At 41.5% G+C, this 25,086-nt stretch overlaps 1 protein-coding gene across 1 annotated transcript; it reads left to right on the forward strand.

Moving 5' to 3' along the window:
* The first annotated feature begins 22,366 nt into the window (after positions 1 to 22,366).
* LOC5568445 (cytochrome P450 307a1) lies at positions 22,367 to 25,086 on the forward strand. The gene is made up of 3 exons (XM_001652222.2): positions 22,367 to 22,935; positions 23,003 to 23,794; positions 23,857 to 25,086. Exons 1-3 carry the CDS (start codon positions 22,449 to 22,451, stop codon positions 24,186 to 24,188), a joined length of 1,611 nt encoding a protein of 536 aa, XP_001652272.1. The 5' UTR covers positions 22,367 to 22,448; the 3' UTR covers positions 24,189 to 25,086.

Raw genomic sequence — 25,086 nt, forward strand, 5'->3', positions numbered from 1 at the left:
AAATCGCAAAGAAAGGAGACTGTCGCGTTTTGCCGGAAACTCTTAAAGATCGCGAACTTCTTCTCAGACATCTTGAAGAGAAGAAGCACAAATTTTTTACTTATGACGACAAAACCGAACGTTTGTTCAAAGTTGTCTTGAAAGGTCTCTCAAGTGACTATAAGTCACCTGAAGAGATCAAAAATGGAATAAATGATTTACTTGGAGTCCAAGTAATCATTATAAAAAAGAGAACCCAATCTGGCATTGGACGGAAAGGGCTTTCTCAAGAATATTATTTAGTTCACTTTAACAAAAAAGAACTAAATAATATTAAAGCTTTAGAAAAAGCAAAACTTTTGTTCGATGTCCGTGTGACGTGGGAACATTTTCAGAAACCTGGAGGAAATTACCAGAACCCCACTCAGTGCCATCGGTGCCAAAAGTGGGGTCATGGTACAAAAAATTGTCGCATGGATGCTAAATGCATGATTTGCGGAGGTTTATTTCACGCCAAAGACGTCTGTCCAGTGAAGGAAGATACCACCAAGTTTATATGCTCTAATTGCGGGGCCAATCATAAGTCAAATTTTTGGAATTGCCCTTCACGCAAGAGAGTCATTGAGGCTCGTGCCAGGCAAATGAATGATAATATCCGTTACGATAACGGTCGTTTCCGGAATTTGCCTGGTAGAGTATCGAACAATACTCATTTTTCAGTGAACGATCGTTTGATTAGGATGTAACCTGTGGCTACAATTTACTTGCATTTTGGGTGTTCTGCAGTGTGGTGTGTTTTTATGTCACCCATGTGTCGAATTGTTTTTTTAATTTGATTCACTTGTGTGTATTAGTTGGCAACATATGCACCACTGTGTAAATATTTTTAATTCGTTCGTTTTATTATTTATTTTATTTAGAATATTTAGTCAGTTAGTTTAGAATGTAGGGTAAAATTTATCGAATAATATGTATCGGTGAGCTGAATGAAATTAGGCCTCCATCTCCTCCCGTAGCAAGAAAAGCGGCAGCCAACATAAACCAACATAACAGCTGAGCACGGTGGCAGGAGATGGCGGAATGTTTTTTGGTCGATTGATGACGTTGATTTCAGGAAGATAGTTTCGAGCCACGGAAAGCGATAGACGCGTTTTTTGATACGTTCGCGGTTTTTGACCAAAAGTGCCGTTCCGTGAGGGGAAATTGTGCCACCGCGACGCGCGTCTGCTAGTAGACTTGGTCCTAGCATCGATTTCGGGAGTGAACCTAACCGAAATAGTGGTCTCCCGTAGCTTTGTGCCGGCCCGTGGTTCGGGAACGATTGTGCCAGTGTAGTGCAGTGATAAAGGGTGGGGATCGCCGCCATAGTGGGAGACTAATCGTAAAGGAGTTAGTCGTCTTCCGGCGGTCGCGCCAAGTATCCCTCTAATACCCGCCGTCCTTACTGTGGGGGCTCAGCCAATAGAGTATCTCGCCCCCACAGTTAACCGTAAAGAAGGGCGAAGACAGGTAAGGCACAAAGGGGCGTGTCACCTGTGGTGGAACTTTGCGGAGTCCACCGGAGATATTCACGGCGAGTGGATATTCTCGGTGTTTACCACCAGCGTCGCTAGGGGGGGTCCGACAAAGGAGTCCATCGCCTCCCCCTAGCTAACAGTTAAGGATCGTCGCTTCGTCGGCGTTTTAGTGCCCAAGTGAGTGTAGAAGAAGAAGAAGACGAAGAAGAAGAAGGAAAGGAGCTTCGCACAGACCATGCGGAGCGAAAGAAAGCGAACGACCACCGCCACCGCTGCAGTACGGACCCCAACGAGTGACGTCGACCAGTGCCGTAGTAAGGGAGGAGTGAGAAAGAAGTTCAGACGTAGATAATAGAGTTTTTTTAAATGCAATATTTTCTTTTTTCCCATTTAACCCATCCGAAATTCAAAATTGTTTAGTAATGATCGACTTGATGGGGCATGTGGGGGTGTTGCAATCATCATACATAGGCGTTTAAAACATCAACTGTTTTTGTCATTTGAACTAAAATTTTTGAAGCTTTAGGTTTTTCAGTTGAAACACAACTTGATAAATATACTTTCATGGCTGCCTATTTGCCTTTTCAATGCTCTGGACAGCAAGTTAATTTGCTCCAAACTGATTTGCGAAAATTGACTCGCAATAAGTCAAAAAAAATTGTCATTGGTGACTTTAATGCCAAACATCGGTCATGGAATAATTCTCAAAGTAATTCCAACAGCAGAATTGTATTTGATGAGTGCTCTTCAGGATATTTCTCAATTCAATACCCTGATAGCCCTACATGTTTTTCCTCTTCTAGAAATCCATCTACGATTGATTTGGTCTTAACCGACTCTAGTCATCTTTGGAGCCAACTGATTACTCATGCTGAGTTTGATTCTGATCATGTCCCTGTTACATTTCAAATATCCCATGAAGCGATTCTCAATCCTATCAGCTCCACTTTCAATTATTTTCGAGCCGACTGGAATATATACGAAACATATATTGACTCTAATCTTAATGTTAATATTCCTTTACAAACAAAACTTGATATTGACAATGCTCTTGAAACTTTAACAAATTCCATTGGTGAAGCCAGGAGCATTGCAATTCTAAAATGTGAAGTAAAATTTGAATCCGTGATTATAGACAATGATCTCTTGATCCGTCTTAAAAACGTGAGGAGAAGGCAATAACAACGCACCTGTAAAAAATCTGAACTGCTTCGGCAAATGTAATGTAATATGTTGTTAACAAAATGTTAATAAAATCTTAAATTTGTTTTACCAAATTAGGATGATAGAGTTGTCTAAAAACACAGAACACCTAGATATAAGAAATGAATGTAATGTTTGGAATGATACTAATTAAGAAATTTAAAAAAAGTAATCCGTTATATGTAAATACTCAAATATGAGTTATTCCAAAAATATAAAACACATTTATTTTACTGATCATATATTTTTTTTATTTTCAAGTTTTTCAACTTATTTTTCAATTTGCAAGTATTTATTCAGCTTCAAACAAAAGAGTTAGACCACGTTTTCCTAAATAAGAAAGATTAAAAAAAACGAGCTATGGAGAGAAATTTACCTCTCACGTGGCATCGAGGAGAGGAGATATCGAGTTATAGAAATATCGACTTATGCCTGCTCCCCATGGAAATTTGAACGGACTGGAAAATCAATCGAATTAAAGAGTATATCGAGTTATAGAATATCAATATGTGGAGAGTCGACTGTATTTACTGTAACCCCGTGTGAAAGTTTTGAAAAAATTGTATTAGTCCTAAACTATCAAAATTGGTTGATAAATGGCTGGGCATGGCATACCATTGGTGCCTTACGAACCTAAAGGAAGAAAAAAGACCCCTCTGTCCGGTCCTTAGCTTCCTGCCCAGCAACTCCTATTCCTACCTCCTCGCGGTACCGGCCGGGGTACGAGCAACCATAGGGAAGATCGGGCGATCAACCCTGGTGGGAACTTTGGTCATATGCTGATAGAGAAGGGGGGTTTGCTTTTGCTTTTGCTTTTGCAAACCTGGAGCGTCTATACTCCATATTAGGGGCGGCTCACTACAGCGTCTCACAGTGCTTCGAATGTATGGGACCTCGGGACAAAAATCATATCTTCCGTTATAGGCGTTTTAGCTCAATGATGTTTATAGGAAAGTTATCAAGAATCATTAGGGCGTAACCGCATCAGTGACATAAGCGCCAATTTTGTATATTTGGTTTCATAAAAATGTGATCTTTTCTAAAATTGTAGGAGATGGCAAAATTTTATATTAGCAAAAATTACTCGCAATTATTGATCCCATGAGTGACGTAAACGCCAAACGATCATAGTTTATTTTCCAAATTATCACAGATAAAATAAAAATACAAAATCATTTCCGTAAAAAAAACTTTTATATCAAGTTAATTAAGTTATATTAAGAGTTTTTTTTTTAGCAAATAGATCAAAGAAACAATCTTGACATGCATTTGATGATATTTTGTCACCTATTTTGTCCAGAAATTATAGAATCGAAGTGTGCAGCATATATTACATCAGATCCTTCTGACTGTTGAAACCAAATAGTTATGTCTATATCAAACAAAATGTAAACTTTTCCAACCTGTGAGTGATAATAAGCAGTTGATCTAGCAATGAAGTGCGTGGGTATCAAAGCTGCTATGTCCAGCATTATGAAATATGTGGATAAACCCAAATGACAAGAAAATAAATTTTGACCGCACAAATTCATAGCAGAGCAATGCAGGTTATTGCAAACATTTCAAAATCTTGAACAATTTAAGAAAACTATCCAGCAATACCATGCTCAGGGCCGCTCTCACCAGTTGAGGACCTTTCGGAGTTGAAAATTTCCACCAAAAATGCGTGAATGCAAATGCAAAAATGATCAATTGGCAAAATAACTCTCAATTAATTACAGTGGGAATGATTATTATTATACTAAGATGAGAAACAGGCTCTGTTCCAGTTGGGATGTAACGCCAAAAAGAAGACGTCCACTGCATCTATAATTAAAAGTGCTTCCTCCGCCATTGTTCAAACTGCAGAGGAAGCTAAGCAGGTGATTATTTGATTTCAATAGATCAGCATTGCACCTTTGCACCACCAAAAATCCTGGTTATTTATCGCAAGACAAATCCACAAAATCGAAGATTGCAATCGAAAAAGCAGACGGGAGCAGCTGGAATCATTTTCAGTGTTTAAAAGGCATCCTTAATGAGAACAGATGTAAAAACCAGAGAGGTGTTTTGAGGTGATTTTTTGTTTCAGCTGTTTGAAGTTTTACTAGTAATTTGGTCTATGTGAAAATTAAATTGCCTCTGAAGAGGGAGACAGCGAGGATAGGCCTGACTATTAATTCTACCAAAACGAAGTACATGGTTGCAGGTAGAGATAGAGTCAGGCACGGTGGTATAGGTGCTGAGGTAGTGTTTGATGGGGATGTGTTTGAAGTTGTTGAAGAATTTGTTTATCTTGGAACACTTGTGACATGTGACAACGACGTTTCCCGCGAAGTGAAAAGACGTGTTGCGGTTGCGAATAGGGCCTTTTACAGACTACGTAACCAGCTTAGGTCCCGCAGCTTGCAAAAGGAAACAAAATTCGCCCTGTATAAAACATTGATTCTTCCGGTGGCAGCATAATAAACGTGCACAGCCCTCACTCCGGAAGCACTGATGATGATAAAAGACAATTAACACCGTCTTCAGCCAAAGGCTGCACAGACTGAACGATCACTAACATTAGGCTACGGACCACACGAAACACCCACCGACTGGAGCGGGAATCGAACCCACACTTCGTGGCTCAATACGCCTAAACGACTGACGCCGCTAACCGCACAGCCACGAAGCCCACAAAGACGTTTTTTACGCGCAGCTCGAACGCGAGTACGACAGCTGCCCAAGCAACGACGTCAAAATCATCATAGGAGATCTAAACGCTCAGGTTGGCCAGGAGGAGGAATTCAGACCGACGATTGGAAAGTTCAGCGCCCACCGGCTGACGAACGAAAACGACCTACGACTAATTGATTTCGCCGCCTCCAAGAATATGGCCATTCGTAGCACCTACTTCTAGCACAGTCTTCCATACCGATACACCTGGATATCACCACAGCAGACAGAATCACAAATAATAAAAAATATTAGTAGTAGAGCGCTAGTGGCGCTGTTGTTACAAAACTGATTTAACTAATTATTACCGTAATCCGGGGGCAAATTGATCACTTTTTCACAAGTTTTTGCCATAATATCCTTTAGAATTCAAAAATTGTCAATTTTTTTTCGGTAAGATCAGTACTTCATTGATCTCTATAAGTTTATGTAATCGATTTTTTATGAAATAAAATTTTACATATCATAAAATTAGTTTCAATATCAAAAATTTAAAATGACTTATTGGGGCGAAATTGATCACTACATAATAAGGCATATTTTAGTATGTAAAATTTCCCTATCTACTAAATATGGGTCTCCTAAATCTGAAAATGATGTCAAAATTCTTACAACTCGCGTATATTATAATTTTACTGCAAAATTAAATTTTGTAAATCTGCCTAATACGCCTAAAGGTATGCAATTTCCCTAGAAATAAGCATGTTATTCAACAATAAATGGTTTTACGAGCAAAAACTGTTCTTGTAATGCTGTACGATTTCAAAAATGAGTCCAGCAGTTCACACTAAAGCTAACACAACATTTTTAACACTCAAAGTTTACATGCAGGCTTAGCGCCAGCGGATTGTTTAGTACCGACATTTCCAACAGAATTGCTAACACCCTCAAAAACTGTGAATATTTCTATGCAAAACAAACTCTTATAAAAATGAAATAGTTTAAAACCATCATAAGACATCTATAAACAAGAAAACATGGAATGTCTTTGATGGCAACGAAGTATTAAGCATCCTTGAAAGGAAATGCTATTTGGTACCGACCTGATCAAATTCACCCCAGTGATCAATTTGCCCCCGGATTACGGCACCTTTAATTGTTATTTTTCATTAATTTATCGATCCCACGCAAAAAAGAATGGTTTGTTTTGGCCTTTGACACTTTGAGGCCCAGTGCTCACGCTGTCACATCGCAGTAAACTAGATGTTGGTCACATGAACAACAGCGACATTAGCATTCTTAGGTTAATGCTTCTACTTCACAAATCGACCACGATCTGGTTGATGGACGGCACTTCTCGGCAATATCGATGTCAGGATCCGTCGTGGCGCTAACATTGACTCTGATAACTTTCTGGTGATGGTCAAACTGTGCCCAAAACTAACCTTCGTTAACAACGTACGGTACCGACGGCCGTCCCTGTATGATCTAGAGAGGCTTAAGCAACCGAATGTCGCAGCTACATACGCGCAGCATCTCGAAGCTGCATTACCGGAAGAGGGTGAGCTGGATGGATCCCCTCTTGAGGACTGTCAACAATGCAGCTGAGAGCAACGTCGGGTACGAGGGACGGAGTATACGGAACGATTGGTTCGACGAGGAATGTAAGCAGATTCTGGAGGAGAAGAATGCAGCGCAGGTGGTCATGCTGCAGCAAGGGACCCGACAGAAGGTGGAACGTTATAGATAGAAACGGCAACAGCAACAGCAGACCCGCCTTTTTCGAGAGGAAAAAAAAAACGTCGCCTGGAGGAGACGGAGAGCAAGGAGATGGATCAGCTGTGCATAGGCAATGGAGAACAGGCAATGGAGGACGGAACAACGGAGGAAATGCCTATGTCTGTACTGCGGGCGATGGAAATCAGGGAGGTTAAAGATGCTATTCACCAGCTCAAGAACAATAAAGCTGCTGGTAAGGATGGTATCGGAGCTGAACTCATAAAGAAGGGCCCGGAGAGGCGGGCCATTTGTCTGCACCGGCTGATAGGCACAATCTGGGAAACTGAACAGTTTCCGGAGGAGTGGAAAGAAGGGATAACATTCCCCATCTACAAGAAAGGCGACAAGTTATATTGTGAGAACTTTCGAGCGATCACCATTCTAAATGCGGCCTACAAAGTATTATCGCAGATCACCTTCCGCCATCCGTCACCTGTAGTAAACGAGTTCGTGGGAAGTTATCAAGCTGGCTTCGTTGACGGCCGATCGACAACGAACCAACGCATCACCTTTTCATAGATTTCGACCGCTTTGAGCTATGGAAAATCATGAACGAGAACAGCTTTCCCTGGGAGCTCACGAGACTGATAAGAACGACGATGGAAGGTGTGCAAGATTGTGTGAAGGTTTCAGGTTCCAGTTTACTTGGACCCCGCCGGGACTTTCGTACCTGTTGCTCAATATTGCACTAGAAGGTGTTATATCTGGGGTACATTTTTACGAGATCTAGTCAATTTGTTTGCTTCGCGGATTATATAGACGTTGATGGCCGAACATTTGAAAATGTACCTGTACACCCACCTGCAACGCGAGGCAGCAAAAGTTGGACTGGTGGTGAAGGCGACCAAGACAAAGTTCATGCTAGCTGGTGGGGCCGAGCGCAACAGGGCTCGCCTAGGTAGCAGTGTTACGATAGACGGGGATACGTTCGAGGTGGTCGACGAGTTCATCTACCTTGGATCCTTGCTGACGGCTGACAATAAAGTTAGCCATGAAATACGAAGGCGTATCAGGAAAACGGTGTGTGTTGGCGAAGGATTAATCACTATCTCGCCCAATACGATGGTTGTAAAAGGTCCGTAGCCACAATTCTACTTTTCAATTTGCGGGAAACGTCATTGTTACGTGTCACAAGTGTTCCAATATCTCTTCAACAGCGTCAATAACATCCCCATCAAACACTACCTCAGCAACAACACCACTAGGCCTACCTCTATTTCTACCTACAACTATGTATTGCTGTGTGCATTTGAAACGCAAATATTAAATGCGGGAACACCAAACGCGGTAAGATTTTCTACAGGCAATCAGGTGTCAAAGTAAGCTTTTCTATGCTAGGTTGGCGGTGATGTATGCAATCGTGGCTAGGTGTCCTTTGATTGTTTTGTCTTACCACATTTGAAGGACATTAAGTGAAGATTTGCACCTCAAATGCAAACAGCAATATTTTGTTTTGGTAGATTTAACTGTCAGGCCTATCCTCGTTGGCTCCATCTTCAGATGTATGAAGGCCTCCTCCACTGATCCACGATCGATTTCAATAAGGTCGATGTCATCCGCAAAGCCAAGGAGCATATGCGACCGTGTGATGATTGTACCATTTCTCTGAACGCTAGATCACCTGAATCTATGACATAAGGTCGAAAGGACAGAAGGTCGAAAGACAAAAGGTCGAAAGGACAAAAGGTCAAAGAACAAAAATTAAGGGATAGTCGAAAATATTTTCCCAAAGAAGGAAAAAATTCCCACCAAGCATATCATTTTCGACCTTTTGTCTTTCGACCTTTTGTCTTTCGACCTTTTGTCTTTCGACCTTTTGTCTTTTGACCTTATGTCTTTCGACCTTTTGTCCTTTTGACGTTTTGTCTTTCGACCTTTTGATCATAAGCCCACTCTCTGGCATTCTTCATCGAACCAGCCATTTCGCCTTGACTAGTGTCGATCACATCCCACCCCGTAGTGGTCACAGCTTCATGGATAGGGTCCTAGGCTGTTCACATCTCCAGAAACGTTGATTCTTTCCATCTGCTCATCTAGTTCACACTGCCCATGCAGCTACCACATCCGTTGACAAGCGTTGGATATTGAAGCGCATCGTTCTGTGATTTCTGTAACTCGTAACGCTGGATTACCGCGCCCGAATTTTAATAGCAACGAGATAATCATCCGACCCGATATTAGGGCCCCGGAAGGGTCTGATATTTATGAAATCCGAGAAATGTCGCCAATCAACCAGCACGGTGTCTACTTGGGAGCAGACATCGCCATTCGGGTGTTGCCAGGTGTGTTTGCGGATATTCTTGCGTGGAAAGTACCCAAATAACATTAGTAGCTGAACAATGGTTTCTTAAACTGAAATAAGCTTCAGAGTGATTTGTTCAGCTCTTATTCAGCAAAAATGTTTGTTGGGTAGGTACTGCTGATTGGCATCCCTCTAAAAGCAGCGGTGGTTACCAGCCGCAGTCCATTATCATTGAACGGAATGATGGCTTTCCATTCCAATAGCGGATCTTCATGTTTCGGGCCTTACCTTGGCTCTCATAGAATTCATCTCATCATGACGTCAAGCCTATCGTTCGTTGGCGAATATATACTGATCAGACTGTAGTTGAAGAACTTGCCCTTCATTCTCAACACACAGATTCAGTCGCTTACCGGTGTCCACCGAATAACTCGCTTCATCTGCTGCCCAATCACTATGGAGCCAACTCCACTTTCTGTTCTATCGCTGCCTACATTATTGAAGCTATTTCTTCCGTCCTTCTCCTTTCTTTCCTTTCCCGTCGGGTAGATGATCAAATAGGCTCAAATATGGCGATTGCACAAATCTCCCAATTGGCGGGGCCGTGCCTCTGGAGCTGGTCTTCTGATTCCTAATTCCTAAATCTGATGCCAAGAAAAGGAAATTTCCATTACGAAAAGATCCTGGACCATCCAGGAATCGAACCCAGATACCTTCAGCATGGTTATGGTTTGTAGTCGCGGACGTTACTACTATGCTGAGGAGAGACCCTAGTAGTGACCCTAGTAGTGACCCTAGTAGACCGGACTAGATGATATTTTGTCCATGTAAAGATAAGTCATAGATTCCTATAATTCTGATCTTTCTGATGTAATTTTGAAACAGATGATTTATCATATAGATAAGTTCCAATATTACAGCAAATAGTGCAAATATAGTGTAGTTTCGAAAGCATGAAGTACGTTTTTCTAAAATTATCAAAAAGCTCAGTCCAGTCTGAATAAACACCGACCTTATAGTTTTTAAATCATTAGGTTTAGTTTGGCAGTTTTGCAGTCGACTATCCTCTACGCATCGGTGATCTCCAAAACTCAGACCCGGTAGGGATAAGGCTGGAATCATACTTTTAAATATTGCCCAAATAACATACTTTTGACAGCCTGCGACAAGGAGTTGACCGCTCACTCACGATCGGTATGTTTTGTGGTCGGGTTCAAAACCGTCGTCGTCGTAATCGGAGCCCTAGATTCAACTGCCCACTTGGGATCGATTCCGTGGAACCTCATCAATATGAACGAATTTTCTTTAAACCCCCTCTGGCGAAAAGATTTGGTATAGGGGTGCTTCGGACAATCCGTTCGCACCGAGATGACCAACGATGCGATGGAGAAGACCTGGTTTCCTTGTTTTGTCTACGGTGACGTGCAATGCAAATAGGTTAGGTTAAGAGGAATCACCAGGCCTGGCGTTAATTTTGCGGTTCTTGGGGCCGGCATCAGTCCGTTGGAAAGGTGGGGGAATGGGGGTTTGGCTGGCAGCTGCCCTGAATGCATTCGTCAACCGCGGTTATAAACGTTACGCATAGGCCTCCCATAAGAGGCCACTTTTCATTACTACTTGCATATTGTTTTGTCAGCCCGTTTTCGAGGGAGTTGAGTTCAATCAGATGCGGAAGACATCGTTGATTTGAATCCTTAATCGGACCAGAATATGAGTGCAGGAGAGCGGCGCCGAGGCGAGGCGAGGCCAAAAGCGGACCAAAAGGGTGGTGGTGTGAAATGCTAACGGTGCAAAAGGTGCAAAGCAAAGCTTGTTTGAAATTCTAATCTCGATCTTCTAGGGTTTGATGCCATAAAATTAGAGCGTGTATATATGAATTTCTACACGCTGGATTGATCACACCTGTGGGCCGACCACTAGGCTGGTGGGTTGAAACGCAACATTGTATGATTCCATATTGCTGAGTTATATTATAGTTCTGACAAGAAAGGCATACCCGGGTAGGAGAGAGTTGCAATTAATTTATATCACAAGGAAAGTTTTTTTTTTTCAATAATAGTTTATTTTGGAATAGTTAATTAAGTTTCTATGGAAGAGAAAAGGCGGGCAAGGAATGTTCTAGAATCATTTGTTTAAAAGATAGATCCATAAAAATTTATGTAGATTTAAATCAACATCATTAAATCAACATTTGCGAAAATGTAAAATGGAAAAGAAACATAAATTGTATTCATTAGTTGATTTGTCTATTTTGTTTTCTCTGTTTTATGTTTTGGAAATTATTTTTATCTGTTATTTTCTCCTTACAAGAAAGGATTTTGAAGAAGTATTTTAAGTATATCTTCAAATATCATCATGCAGTCATCAAGTTCAATATCGATGAAAGCTTTCAAAACGTCTACGGGATCATTCACAGGTCTGATGTGAAAAAATTGTTAAATAATTGAAAAGATTTATGCAAGGAGCACTGGAGACTTAAACATATTTTAGCTCAATCTGCTTGTTTTGGAGAACCGTAATTGAGATTTCATATAAGTGTTATGCTCTGTTTTGTTGAAAAACCAAAGGAAAAAAACTGCTTTGAAAAGTTTATATAAACTTAAATATTTTTTGTGTTGTACTTATCTTGATATTTTTATAAAAAGTTTTACCACCATTTGAGCAAATTAATACTCTTATTTTTCACTTGAATCAAAGAAAGAACCAACTTTTGAAAACTTGTTTTTTTGATGTGCAAAACATGATGTGTGCATTGATCGCACTCGCCATATACGTCAAAATCGTAGAACATGATTTAGAAAATCATTCATTTCATAGGGTAAATATCATTGCTGACCTAGTTTTTGTAGCCTGTCTTACTCAGGTTTTTCTCAGCTTTCTGATAGTGATCTCAGAATTCAAAACGAGCTGTATGCTAATGGTGAAAAAAAACGGGTTGTCTGACGAAATTGACAATGGCGACCAAATTCAAATCGAATTTTTTTAAGCTCAAAATGAAAGCTAAGTTTCTAAGAAAGCGATTTTCCTAAGGAACACATAGCAGTTTCTTAGGAAAATATGAGACATAAGAAGCGAAGAAATACCTGAGATTTATAAAAAGATTGGATTTTTCGCACACTATTTTACTACCTGGCGTACGAGAGGTCACCAATTTGAGAAAACCAAAAGGACCACCCTCTAGTTTTAACCTGAGACGAGACTCGCGAAGACGGTCTTCTTTTTCTGTAATACGCAAGCCGTTCAAACCCTAACATGAACCTCTCAGCAAAAAAAGATTGCGTTTGCATCACACCAAATCATAAATAGCCTTTTGATTAAAATTTCATGCCAGCAAACGTAGCAGACATTAGAAATAACTAATCTCGTGTTTAAATTTATAAGCAACTTTGGAAAAAAAAAACTGCTTCGCCGACTGAGGTTTTTAATAACAATTCATTGTGAATACAATACTTTTCACTTGTGCAGCCATAAAAATGGCGGACTGCATTTGACGTTTCGTGACAGCGGAATCTGGCCTGCATATGACGTAGAAATGTTTCCTCTTCGCGAGTCTCTCTCAGGTTTTAACATATGCTAACAATCAGTGACATAAAACTGGAATTCTAACTATGGGTGCCGATGGCGGCCTGGGGTCAGCGAGAATTGCTCAGCCTTGAAAGACTTTTTATATTGGAGTTCTAGAATAACCTTTCAATGAACTCAAAACTTTGTAGCACTATGCTATATGAGCCTGTAGGTTGTTATTTTAGTTTGTAACGTTCTGAAAGGTTATTCAACACGCTTGTAAATCAAAAGACCTGTAGTTCAATTAGTTCTTGGATAATATTAAACAGTCGTTGTATCCATGGCTTGGTAGAATATAACAAAATTAACCCGTAGTGTCCATAATTCTCCGAAAGATCAGCGGTTACAGTTGTAGATCTGATGGCTTGTACTCTAAGCAGTTCCTGTATAACCTCAAACGATCCTCGAACTCAAAACTTGACGGAATATATTTCCGTGAACCTATATGGGTATGAATGTTGTTCATATGCGTTCGACAGATCACTGGTTACACTTGTAGATCTGAGGGCCTGCTTCCTACGGAGTTTGTGGCTGACCTTTAACACCAAGGCAGTGTTTAGCTGACTTAGCTTTGCGTAAACAAGTCTTGCTTGTAGTCTATTTGATATCAATCTACAAAATTTCATACATACTTTTTTTTAAGAATACGAATTTCGTTTACGTATCGAAAACTCTAAATACTTAATGATTTCGTTTACGTATATTAACGTACCCTCAACCAATTACGTAAATGGAGGTTTTAGTGTAAAACTTATGGACTCACCATCTGATTTTTTTTATTTTAAAACAGCGTACAATTCAGTGAAGATAATAATCTAAGGGGCCTTCCTTAGCCGAGTGGTTAGAGTCCACGGCTACAAAGCAAAGCCATGCTGAAGGTGTCTGGGTTCGATTCCCGGTCGGTCCAGCATCTTTTCGTAAAGGAAATTTCCTTGACTTCCCTGGGCATAGAGTATAATCACCTGCCACACGATATAAGAATGCGAAAATGGCAACTTTGGCAACTTTGGCAAAGAAAACTCTCAGTTAATAACTGTGGAAGTGCTCATAAGAACACTAAGCTGAGAAGCAGGATCTGTCCCAGTGAGGACGTTAATGCCAAGAAGAAGAAACATAATCTCTGAAAACTGTTTTCTACCGAGTTTATCTGATATGAACTCAAAATGGTTCAAAATCATGTGCTAGAAATATAAACGAGTTATCAACTTCGTTTGCTAGATGGAATGCAGCAAGGAGATGCACTTTCGATTTAACTATTTAACATTGCACTCGAGGATGCGAGAAGGAGATCTGGCATGCAGAAGAACGGCACTGTCATCATACTGTCGCGTATGTTTCTCGGCTTTGCATTCGATTGGTCATTGGAATTGATCACGGTGCAGTAGAGGAGGCTTTCGTCACCCATGTGACATGTGATAATGATGTTTCCCATGAAGTGACAAGATGTGTTGCAGCTGCGAATATGCCATTACGGTAGGTATTAGCACAGACAAACAGACGTAACACTGCTGAAATTTCCATCGACCACTCATCACGTACATCGTTTTTGTTCGCGTTTCACGTTTCACACTACCGCCATCTGCCGGTCTTGTTGCACGAAACACCTTTTCGTGCAACATGCTCACCAGATGTTAATAGTGTAACTGGGCGATGGATTTTGAAGAAATTTGTTCTGAGTGTTACGTCTGTTTGTCTATGGTATTAGGCTTAGGTATACCCCTCTGGTATGGCCTCTCTTAGGACATAAGCGGACCGAAAAACCTTAAAATGCTGCTGATAATTCTCGGTTTGAAATTCTAAAACGGTGTGAGGCACAAACGCATGAATCACGAGGTGTATCATGTAGGTTGGCTTATAGTATTTTCGGCAGTTTTGTTCTTTTTATCATGGGTGGTTCTCTTATAAGCGGTTTCTTCACCTTAATTTTTAAATTCAATTTAATGGGTAAACGTGGTTTACGGTTTAAGCTAGGGTGAAGCAATCGGCCCTTAAACGTTCTTCTTTCAAGCGTCAATATTATATTGATATATATCAATATTGTCAATATTTGGAAAAGGGTTATTAGAGCCCTCCGAAGTTTGGCAATGCAATCCAAACAGGGTAATAAACTTTATAAAACGAGTTGAGCCTAGTTGGGATAACGTGCTCCATCAACCATTGTCCACCACATCTCAATTGTGAGAGGATATTTGATGAGCATAAAATTAAATATGGGTCATACCACAATATTCCTAATTATTGGACGCAGTGTGTAAAAAGGCTCTACAGACAAAGAAAAAAAATTCCAAGTGACAACTGGCAAGTTGTTAGTTGGATATCAGGTGCATGACGTGACAAAGTAGGTATAGAATGTTTCTTTTACACCCATATGTGTGTGGTATACGCGGCAAAGTACCTGAATTTCCTTGACTGTGTAATGCACTAATAGTAGAATGAAACACTTTTTGCAATTTCTCACCGTAATATGCTGTTTTTCATCATGCCAATCTGTTATAAAACGGCCTACTTTCCTGCACTGAAGTATGCTGTGCAGGTACAGTCATTACGTAACTGAAATCAGTGCTGTAATGATTCATTACGTAACCGTTTTGAGTTGCGTAATGAATCATTACACAACAATTTTTCAGAAATTTCAAAATGATGGTGAATGCATTCCGATATAATTTCTGATACCCTCAAGTGGTCTTCTACGAAATCGTTAAAAAATTGTTGTACGTTACTCGTTGTAGAACTCGATGTTTACAGCACTCGTCGTAATTTTCCTACTCGGCAAGCCGCGTAGGATAAATTTACGACTCGTGCTGTAAAAATCATCATTCTGCAACGTGTTCCGTAAAATACTTATAACTTGTAGAATACAACCATCACCATCAGACGGCAACACCGTGGCACATCCTCTTTTTCATCGGAGGGCTGTCGGTGGTAGGTGGCTCTCACCTGAAGAACTATTCGGAATTTCCACGATACGATACGCATTACATGCAATTGAAAACGCCGTAATACTACATTATTGACGAAAATTGGATTCGCGACAAAAAAGCTCATGGTATACGCAACGAGGTACGCCTTTCGTTCATGCTTTATGAATGTGTTAGTTTGACTCACGACGCTGGCTTGACATCCTGTTGGTTGAGTGTTGAAAAGCAACAGCGTTTGCTGCCTGCCTTGGCCCGCGTTTTCGACCTGTGCTTTTTGGGTTGGCCCGCGTGCGAGATGATATTTAGGCGAGCTTTGTTCGTAGTTGACAGTTGTATACCCACCCTAGCTTAGATTGCGAGCTCCTAAAAGTCACGAGAACCTGTCATCAAATGTCACTGGAAATCCGCACATTGGAAGGGCAGAGCGTGAAAGACCGTAAAAATTCAATTTTGATGGTTAAAATTTCTAGGTGTTTTTCGATGATTACGCATTTCAAAAAGGGGCCTTCCTTAGTCGAGTGGTTAGAGTCCATTTTTTTTTATTTTCGACGTTTTTTGGATCCTACATGACCGTATGGGCATTTTTATCTCGTAGAGGAAGTTTTTCTTAACATTTTGGCATGTTCTTTGACTTGGTTACTTGTGCAATTAATTAATTGGGACAAAAAAACTCCTTAGGGGGTCCAAAATACGACCGTTACCCAACTCCATGTCAGGGGCGGCTGATCATCATCCGAGTACCAGAGAAGGACTCTAAGCTAAACTGCGCACTATGGACCGCCGAACATTTAGGGAGAATAGTCTTCCGGAAATCTAGAGGTTTGATGTCAGGCCCTGCAAGCCAAACGTAAAAACACATCAGCACATCCGCAGTTTAAACATCGTAGCGCTGCAGGAGGTGTGCTGGACAGGTTCGATTGTGTGAGCGTTTAGAGGTAATCATACCATCTACCAGAGCTGCGGCAACACACGTGAGCTGGGAACAGCTTTTATAGTGATGGATGATATGCAAAGGCAAGAATCTGCAAGTTGAGGCTCAAAGGCCGGTGCTTCAACTTCAGCATCATAAACGTGCACAACCCTCACTCCGGAAGCAACAATGATGACAAAGACGCTTTTTACGCGCAGCTCGAACGCGAATACGACGATTCTATGACATTTCCCGGAAAACCATTTCCCGGAATGACCCGTTTCCCGGAAACCCATTTCCCGGAATGCCACTTCCCGGAATGCACTAAAAATAAACTTTCGCGGAACCCCAATATTCGTAGCGATTAACGAGCAGCTGTTCAACAAGACCCCAGCTAATATCGCAGGTTCCAATCCCGCCGGTCGAGGATTTTTAGGAATGAAACATTCTTCTACTTTTGATGGCATAGAATTTATTTGTCAATTGGTGAAGAATATTTTCAGTTAATAACTTTGAGAGTGCTAATATGAACATAGCATAGCTACTCTGCAGTTGAAACGTCATGCCAGAAAGAAAAAAAGAAGAAAATGATATCAATTGGAACATTATACAGTCGCCTCTCCACATCTCGATATCGAAGGGACCATCGAGATAGGGAGAGATCGAGACAAAGAACATTAATTTAATGAACACTAGATTGAAAATCACTCCGTTACTAGGAAATTGATAAACAAACAAACTTCATTTCGAGTTTCCATATTGTTCTGAATTGCTTAAATCTGGTCTAGTAACCTTAGATAATGTTCATATCGACATATGGAGAGAAAATTGGGAACGAACAATCAACAGGAACACATCGAGATTTGGAGATATCGAGATAAGGAGGATATCGAGAGATGGAGAGAGAAATCGTATGCAGAATGAAGGGACCGAAGCAATCATCGACATAAGGAGAGATATCGAGATGTAGAACATCGAGAAGTGGAGAGTCGACTGTAACAGCATAAAGTTCAAGCTAGTGTTTCATTCCAAAGGTGCGGAAGGGGTTAAATGAAGCGTCACAAGCCTTATAAAGTTGACAAGAAGGGAGTTGGTCCAATATGTAAAAAATGTGCGTGACATAATTTGTGTATAATCCAGGGTTGCAAAAAATCATTCACACAACCAAGCAGTGTTAATCGCAGTCAGCGAAGCCTAGAATGTATTAAAACTCCCGTTGCAAATTTTCACGAATCGTGCTCATTTTCAACACGAGCGGCTAACGTTGCTACGTTTGTTCACACTTGTTCACTCGCGAACGGAGGACACTTTTTGCACAATTTTATCATTTTCGTCACACGTAGGCCATGGTACTTAGTTTACTTTGATTACTTTTTTTTTTATTAAAGAACATTTTATAGTTGATTTCTGAAGAAAACAACTTAAAACTTTGCAAAACCGTGCTTAAAACAATCACCTGATCACAACTTTTCATTTTTTTTTTTTCTAATTTTGGGTCGGCTGATCAGTGCTGTCAGGAATGTTGATGATTGGGTACGGCATCAAGCAATATTATTCAGTCGAAGTGAAAAAGACTCAAACTGATGCAGTGATTACTGCACAGCTAAAAATATGTTGTAAATTTAAGTTTATTTTCATGCACATATTTGGAGCATCAAAATAAACCTAAATTTCAACGACCAATCCATTATTTTTCAATCGAATTCACTTCAAATTTACACGATCATGTAATATTAAATCATTTTTAGTTGAAAATTGAATGTATATTCATTTAATTTTACATGATGACACACGAATTTGATTTATTTTTACAGTAGACTTCAGTTTACATCACATTGAAAATTAAATATTTTTTTCTATGTGGCAACGACGTATTATTAATTATACATTCACTATTACTAGCAGTTACGAGAATATTTCTTGTGTACCACTACTCACACACAGAAATTTACGGATTGAACGGGGTTTCACCTTATGAGCGTTTTATACATGGTACATTTGGTGCGGGTGTCAATCTATTTTGATCGCAGCTTCTTGTGGAGGCCATAATAGGCCCAACTTCCACTGACGATGCGCCTCCGAATTTCACGGCTAACGTTATTGTCAGCCGTCAGCAAGGATCCAAGGTAGATGAACTCGTCGACCACCTCGAACGTATCCCCGTCTATCGTAATACTGCTACCTAGGCGAGCCCTATCGCGCTCGGCCCCACCAGCTAGCATGTACTTTGTCTTAGACGCATTCACCACCAGTCCAACTTTTGCTGCCTCGCGTTTCAGGCGCGTGTACAGTAGTGTGGGACAAAATTTAGATTCTCGCTCCAGTCCACTTTTTGGATTGCATTTAGGTCCCATAACAACTGTGCAAAATTTCAGCTCGATCGGAGAAACTATATTTTAGCGTCAGCCGTTCAAAGTTTGTATGGGATTTACTATGGAAAAACTTACTTTTGCAAAGAAAAATCGCCAGAGGTCGCCCATTGAACTCTATAAAAATTCTGAACTCAGACCACGATAGGTATTTTTACGATGAAGAATATTGCCGAAGACCGCGAAACAATCCGACACTTGTGAAAAAAGTTATTCAATGAAAACCTATTGGCAACGCGACGTTGATTAACCCGTAAAGGAATAACAATAATAACAAAATCGGGCAAAATTTCCGAATAGTCTATGCTTAATAACTTTTTTTACAAGCATCGGATTGCTTTGCGGTCTTCGGCAATGTTGTTCATCGTAGAAATACCTATCGAGATCTGTGTTCAGAATTTTTATAGGGGTCAATGGGCGGCCTCTGGCGATTTTTCTTTGTAAAAGTAAGTTTTCCCATAGTAAATCCCATACAAACTTTGAACGGCTGGCGCTAAAATATAGTTTCTCCGATCGAGATGAAATTTTGCACAGTTGTTATGGGACCTAAATGCAATCTAAAAAGTGGACTGGAGCGAGAATCTAAATTTTTCATATAACCGTGTCCCAGGCTAGGTACAGGTCTGCCACCTTTTCAAATGTTCGGCTGACAATGTCCATATAATCCGCGAAGCAAACAAATTGACTGGATTTAGTAAAAATCGTACCTCGGCTGTTGAGCCCGGCTCTCCACATAACACCTTCTAGCGCAATATTGAACAACAGGCACGGAAGTCCAACATCTTGTCGTAGTCCCCGGCGGGATCCAAACGAACTGGAATGTTCGCCTGAAACCTTCACACAATTTTGCACACCTTCCATCGTCGCTCTTATCAGTCTCGTGAGCTTCCCGGGAAAGCTGTTCTTGTCCATGATTTTCCATAGCTCTGCGCGGTCGTATGCCGCCTTAAAATCGATGAAAAGGTGATGCATTGGGACATGGTATTCACGACATGTTTGGAGGATTTACCGTACAGTAAAGATCTGGTCCGTTGTCGATCGGCCGTCAACGAAGCCGGCTTGATAACTTCCCACGAACTCGCTTACTATAGGTGATAGACGACGGAAAGTGATCTTTGATAATACTTTGTAGGCCGCATTCAGAATGGTAATCGCTCGAAAGTTCTCACAATCTAACTTGTCGCCTTTCTTGTAGATGGGGCATATTACCCCTTCCTTCCACTCCTCCGGTAGCTGTTCTGTTTCCCAAATTGTGCCTATCAGCCGGTGCAGACAAATGGCCAGCCTCTCCGGGCCCATCTTTATGAGTTCAGCTCCGATTCTATCCTTACCAGCAGCTTTATTGTTCTTGAGCTGGTGAATGGCATCCTTAACCTCCCTCAAAGTGGTGGCTAGTTGGTTTCCATCCTCCGCAGTACCGACGAAGGCATTTCCTCCGCTGTCCTGACCTACTTTGTCTATGCTCTCCGCGCCATTCAGATGTTCGCCGAAGTGCTGCTTCCACCTTTCGATCATCTCACGCTCGTCCGTCAAAATGCTCCCATCCTTATCCCTGCACATCTCGGCTCCCGGCACGAAGCCGTTGCGGGATGCGTTGAGCTTCTGATAGAACTTGCGTGTTTCTTGAGACCGGCACAGCTGTTCCATCTCCTCGCACTCCGTCTCCTCCAGGCGGCTTTTTTTCTCCCGAAAGAGGCGGGTCTGCTGTTGCCGTTTCCGTCTATAACGCTCCACGTTCTGCCGGGTACCTTGCTGCAGCATGACCGCCTGCGCTGCGTTCTTCTCCTCCAGAAACTGCCTACATTCCTCGTCGAACCAATCGTTCCGTCGACTCCGTCCCACGTACCCGACGTTGTTCTCAGCAGCATTGTTGATGGCTGCCTTCACTGTTCTCCAGCAGTCCTCAAGAGGGGCTTCATCCAGCTCATCCTCTTTCGGTAATGCAGCCTCGAGGTGCTGCGCGTATGCCGTTGCGACATCCGGTTGCTTGACTTTTCCGAATATACCTTATTTGACTCTAGAAATGAAAAGTTTTTGGTTTATAATTTTGCAAGAATCAATTAAAAATCTCGTTATCCATATACATAATTATCGAAAATTCTAATCTGATACATTCTCCGCAAACTATCTTTTTTGCTATGTTTAACGCACTTTCAGCACTCTCCCATTCGATCCCGACTTTCCACGCACAGAAACACAAATTTATATGGATTCAAATCTCTCCGGCGTCTGATAAGATCGATTATTCATATCCATTCATTATCGAAGCAAATTTCATCTGCATACACGTACCGATATCCTATGTGTGCCCCCAAAAAAAGTTCTAGACCCCCGCACCCCACTTCGGCAGCCAATCGGCGATCCTCTCACGAAACAACGTCATCTCCCCCCATTGGATCGTTAGAAATTCAAGATCATACCATCCGAAATAAGTAATCAGGTATTGACTTCTATACATAGCAACGTCTGTGCAAGCTCTGGCGCTGGCTGATTTGGCTATTGGAATCGTTTGACTTTCAATTGTTCTTGGCTTCACTGGCGTCGTCCTGGAGCTTCCAGCCATTGACAACAGTGCGCAATATTCTCGGTTAGAATTTGGGTAGATATTAAAATTCTGGATTGGTGGGTAATCTGATCGATGTCCGACCGTTATAAAATGCAATTTTATGCATTCTATTCGTTGAATTGGTCAAAATTCAAAATGGAATTAGTCACTTTTTAAGGCAAGCGATGGAGACAATCTAAAATCGATCGACCGTTAACATTGTTAACGGAAAATTCAAATATTTAGTAGTTACTGCGAGCACCGGCATCGCTTTCGGCGTTGTTTGATTTGGCCACTAGGTGGCAATAGCGTTTTCGTAGCGATGATTCAAAACCTGAAATTATTTGAAAAAAAAAAAAAAACAGCAGATTAGGAATGAATTTTGTGTTTGTGTGCTGCCATGGCAGTGAAATACAGATGATACAACCCCCAAAATAACTGTCGTTATTCGTAGGATTGTACCGTAATTCTGCATCAACAGGGATCCAACGAATCGAAACCGAACGCTAGGGAAAACGTTGTGAATATGCATGGACCACCATCCACCATGCATATTTGATGAGGCACTGTCAGAGTATTCTTCGAGGTGTTGGATATATATTTTGAATTCATCTGGACCCTGCCAGGATATAACGAGTAGTATAAAAGCGTCGGGATCTGGGAGATCGACATTACACCGTTTCTACAGTTCGTGCTGTGAAGATCGAAGTTGATCCTTGGCCTAGCAGATATAGGTGTATCGTTTTCTGTGCTTCGAACGAGTTGAGGCGTGAAAAGTGAAAATCATGGAGAAGTTCACGATATTTTTGTTCAGCTCTAACACAATCTATCTGCTAGTGGCCTGCTTTTTGGTGACTCTGATTATGCTACTCTTGGAAGTGAGGCAGAAAATTAGTGTCAAAAGTGATCTTGTGAAGCTGGTGAAGAGTTTCCTATTCGGACAATGGTTGTCAGTGTTTACGCAGAATAATAAGAATCGCAATTTGAACGATACGGAAGTGAAAGTGCTACGCAGGGCTCCAGGTCCCAAGAGCTATCCAATCATCGGAAATCTGAAAGATTTGGATGGCTATGAAGTTCCGTATCAGGCGTTCAGCGTACTGGCGAAGAAATATGGACCGGTTGTGAATCTAAAACTTGGTGTCGTCGATGCAGTAGTTATCAACGGAATCGAGCACATCAAGGAAGTGTTGATCAACAAGGCTCAGTACTTCGATAGCCGCCCGAATTTCCGCCGTTATCAGCTGCTCTTTTCCGGAAATAAGGAGAACTGTAAGTATGCGAAAGTGAGTCAGCCCAAGATCAAGGCTAAACTGAATGTTTGTTTCTCTTCCTAAAGCACTTGCATTCTGCGACTGGTCCGAGGTCCAGAAAGCTCGTCGTGACATGCTTGTGCCACATACCTTCCCACGTAATTTCTCCGGCCGTTTCAACGAGCTCAACGGCGTCATCAACGATGAGATTCGTCTGGTGATTGGAGAAAGCAACGTGAATAGAGTCATCGAGATCAAACCGATCATCATGAACATCTGCGCGAATGTGTTTTCGCAGTACTTTGCCAGTCACCGTTTTGAACTGGAAGATCCAAAATTCCAAAAGTTGGTCAAGAACTTTGACCAGATTTTCTACGAAGTGAATCAAGGTTATGCCGCGGATTTCCTACCTTTCCTGCTTCCATTGCACCACAGAAATCTGAAACGCATGGATCAGCTAGCCGAGGAAATCCGTGAGATCATGCTTGAAACGATCATCAACGATCGTTATGATAACTGGGTTGAAGGAAACACCGAGAACGACTATGTCGATAGCTTGATCAACCATGTCAAGTCCAAGATCGGCCCGGACATGGAATGGGAAACTGCTTTGTTCGCATTGGAGGACATCATTGGCGGTCACTCAGCAGTGGCCAACTTCCTCGTCAAAACATTCGGTTACATCATTCAACATCCTGAAGTGCAGCAGAACATCCAATCAGAAGTGGACCGTGTACTTGAAACGGAAGGCAAACACACCGTAGACCTGTCCGATCGCAACCACATGCCGTACACCGAAGCCGTCATCATGGAAGCGCTGAGACTGATCGCTTCTCCCATCGTTCCCCACGTCGCCAACCAGGACAGCCAAATTGGAGGTAAATATTTCTTTTCGTTTTATAAAGCGATTGCTTTTCTAAAACCAAAACAAATATTTAAGGTTACGATGTGCCCAAGGATACGCTGATCTTTCTCAACAACTACGACCTCAGCATGTCGGAGAACCTCTGGGAGAACCCGAACGATTTCGTCCCCGAACGTTTCCTGCAAAATGGCCGCCTCGTCAAGCCGGACTTCTTCATCCCCTTCGGAGCCGGCCGTCGTTCGTGCATGGGCTACAAGATGACGCAGCTGATCAGTTTCTCAATCATCGCCAATCTACTGAGATCATACACAATCACACCGCTTTCCGGGCACTCCTACTTCGTTCCGGTGGGCTCGCTCGCAATGCCGGAGAAGTCATATGAATTTCAAATCAACCTTCGACATTGAAATCTTCGTTCTCCTTCCTCAACCCTACCCCTCCCTCTTTCAAACATTCCACAGTCGCACATATTTTTACACACATCCTGACCGGCCACATGATTGGCAAAATACTCGTTCGTCACCGATCGCCGATTTGTAATTTAATTCCATCTCAATCCCCCTCGATCGCGAATGTCGCGAATGCAAATGTGTCCGCCAAAAAACAGAACTGAGGAGACTTTGCATACGCCGACGAAGTCCTTGAAAGCACGTGCTTCCAAACCGGAAGCAATGATTCCCCCCAATCATCCCTTCCTGGTTTCCTCGACGTTTCAAGTGTAGGTGAAGATCGTTCTTGTAGATGAAAATGTGAAAGTATTCATTGTATTATTACTAGTGTATTGAACAATTGCCCGACTTTTGCTGTGATGTAGTACAAGGAGATCTCGGAAATGAGAACTCTGCGCTGAGATAGAAATCGTAAAAGACAACAAAAAATCATGAGAGAAAGTGAGAGTGAGCACTATCGTAAACCTAAGTTTATAAGAAGATATACATTTCTACTGTGACTATTAGCTTGTAGATGAGCCCTATCAACTGATTACCATTTTACTCGTCGACTGGTGTCCTAGTTGTGCATGTCATTTGTTCAAGGATACATTACTTATATTACCCTAGTATAGCGCGAATGACTGCTAGACAGAGAATGTGCATGAAGCGTTTGCCAAAGATTAAGTGAAAACAAAAGTTCAATGTCAATTCGTCAACGTTCATTCATGGATTGATTGGTTAGAGACTATGTTGCACAAAGTAGGAACATTACTGAAATTGATAAGCGATTCTAGTGTAGGTGAAGAGGAATGTTTTGGCTTGATAAATCGATATTCGCTACGCCTAGAAGAGTGTATGAAATAATAAAGTTTTA

The sequence above is a fragment of the Aedes aegypti genome, chromosome 2 (genome assembly GCF_002204515.2).
Source record: "Aedes aegypti strain LVP_AGWG chromosome 2, AaegL5.0 Primary Assembly, whole genome shotgun sequence".
NCBI lineage: Eukaryota > Metazoa > Arthropoda > Insecta > Diptera > Culicidae > Aedes > Aedes aegypti.

What these genes read in the sequence shown, in the direction of transcription:
- LOC5568445 (XM_001652222.2), top strand. Translation starts at nt 22,449, where the DNA reads ATGGAGAAGTTCACGATATTTTTGTTCAGCTCTAACACAATCTATCTG. An exon ending in TTCCGGAAATAAGGAGAACT is followed by an intron (nt 22,936 to 23,002) that starts GTAAGTATGCGA and finishes CTCTTCCTAAAG; the next exon opens with CACTTGCATTCTGCGACTGG. An exon ending in CCAGGACAGCCAAATTGGAG is followed by an intron (nt 23,795 to 23,856) that starts GTAAATATTTCT and finishes CAAATATTTAAG; the next exon opens with GTTACGATGTGCCCAAGGAT.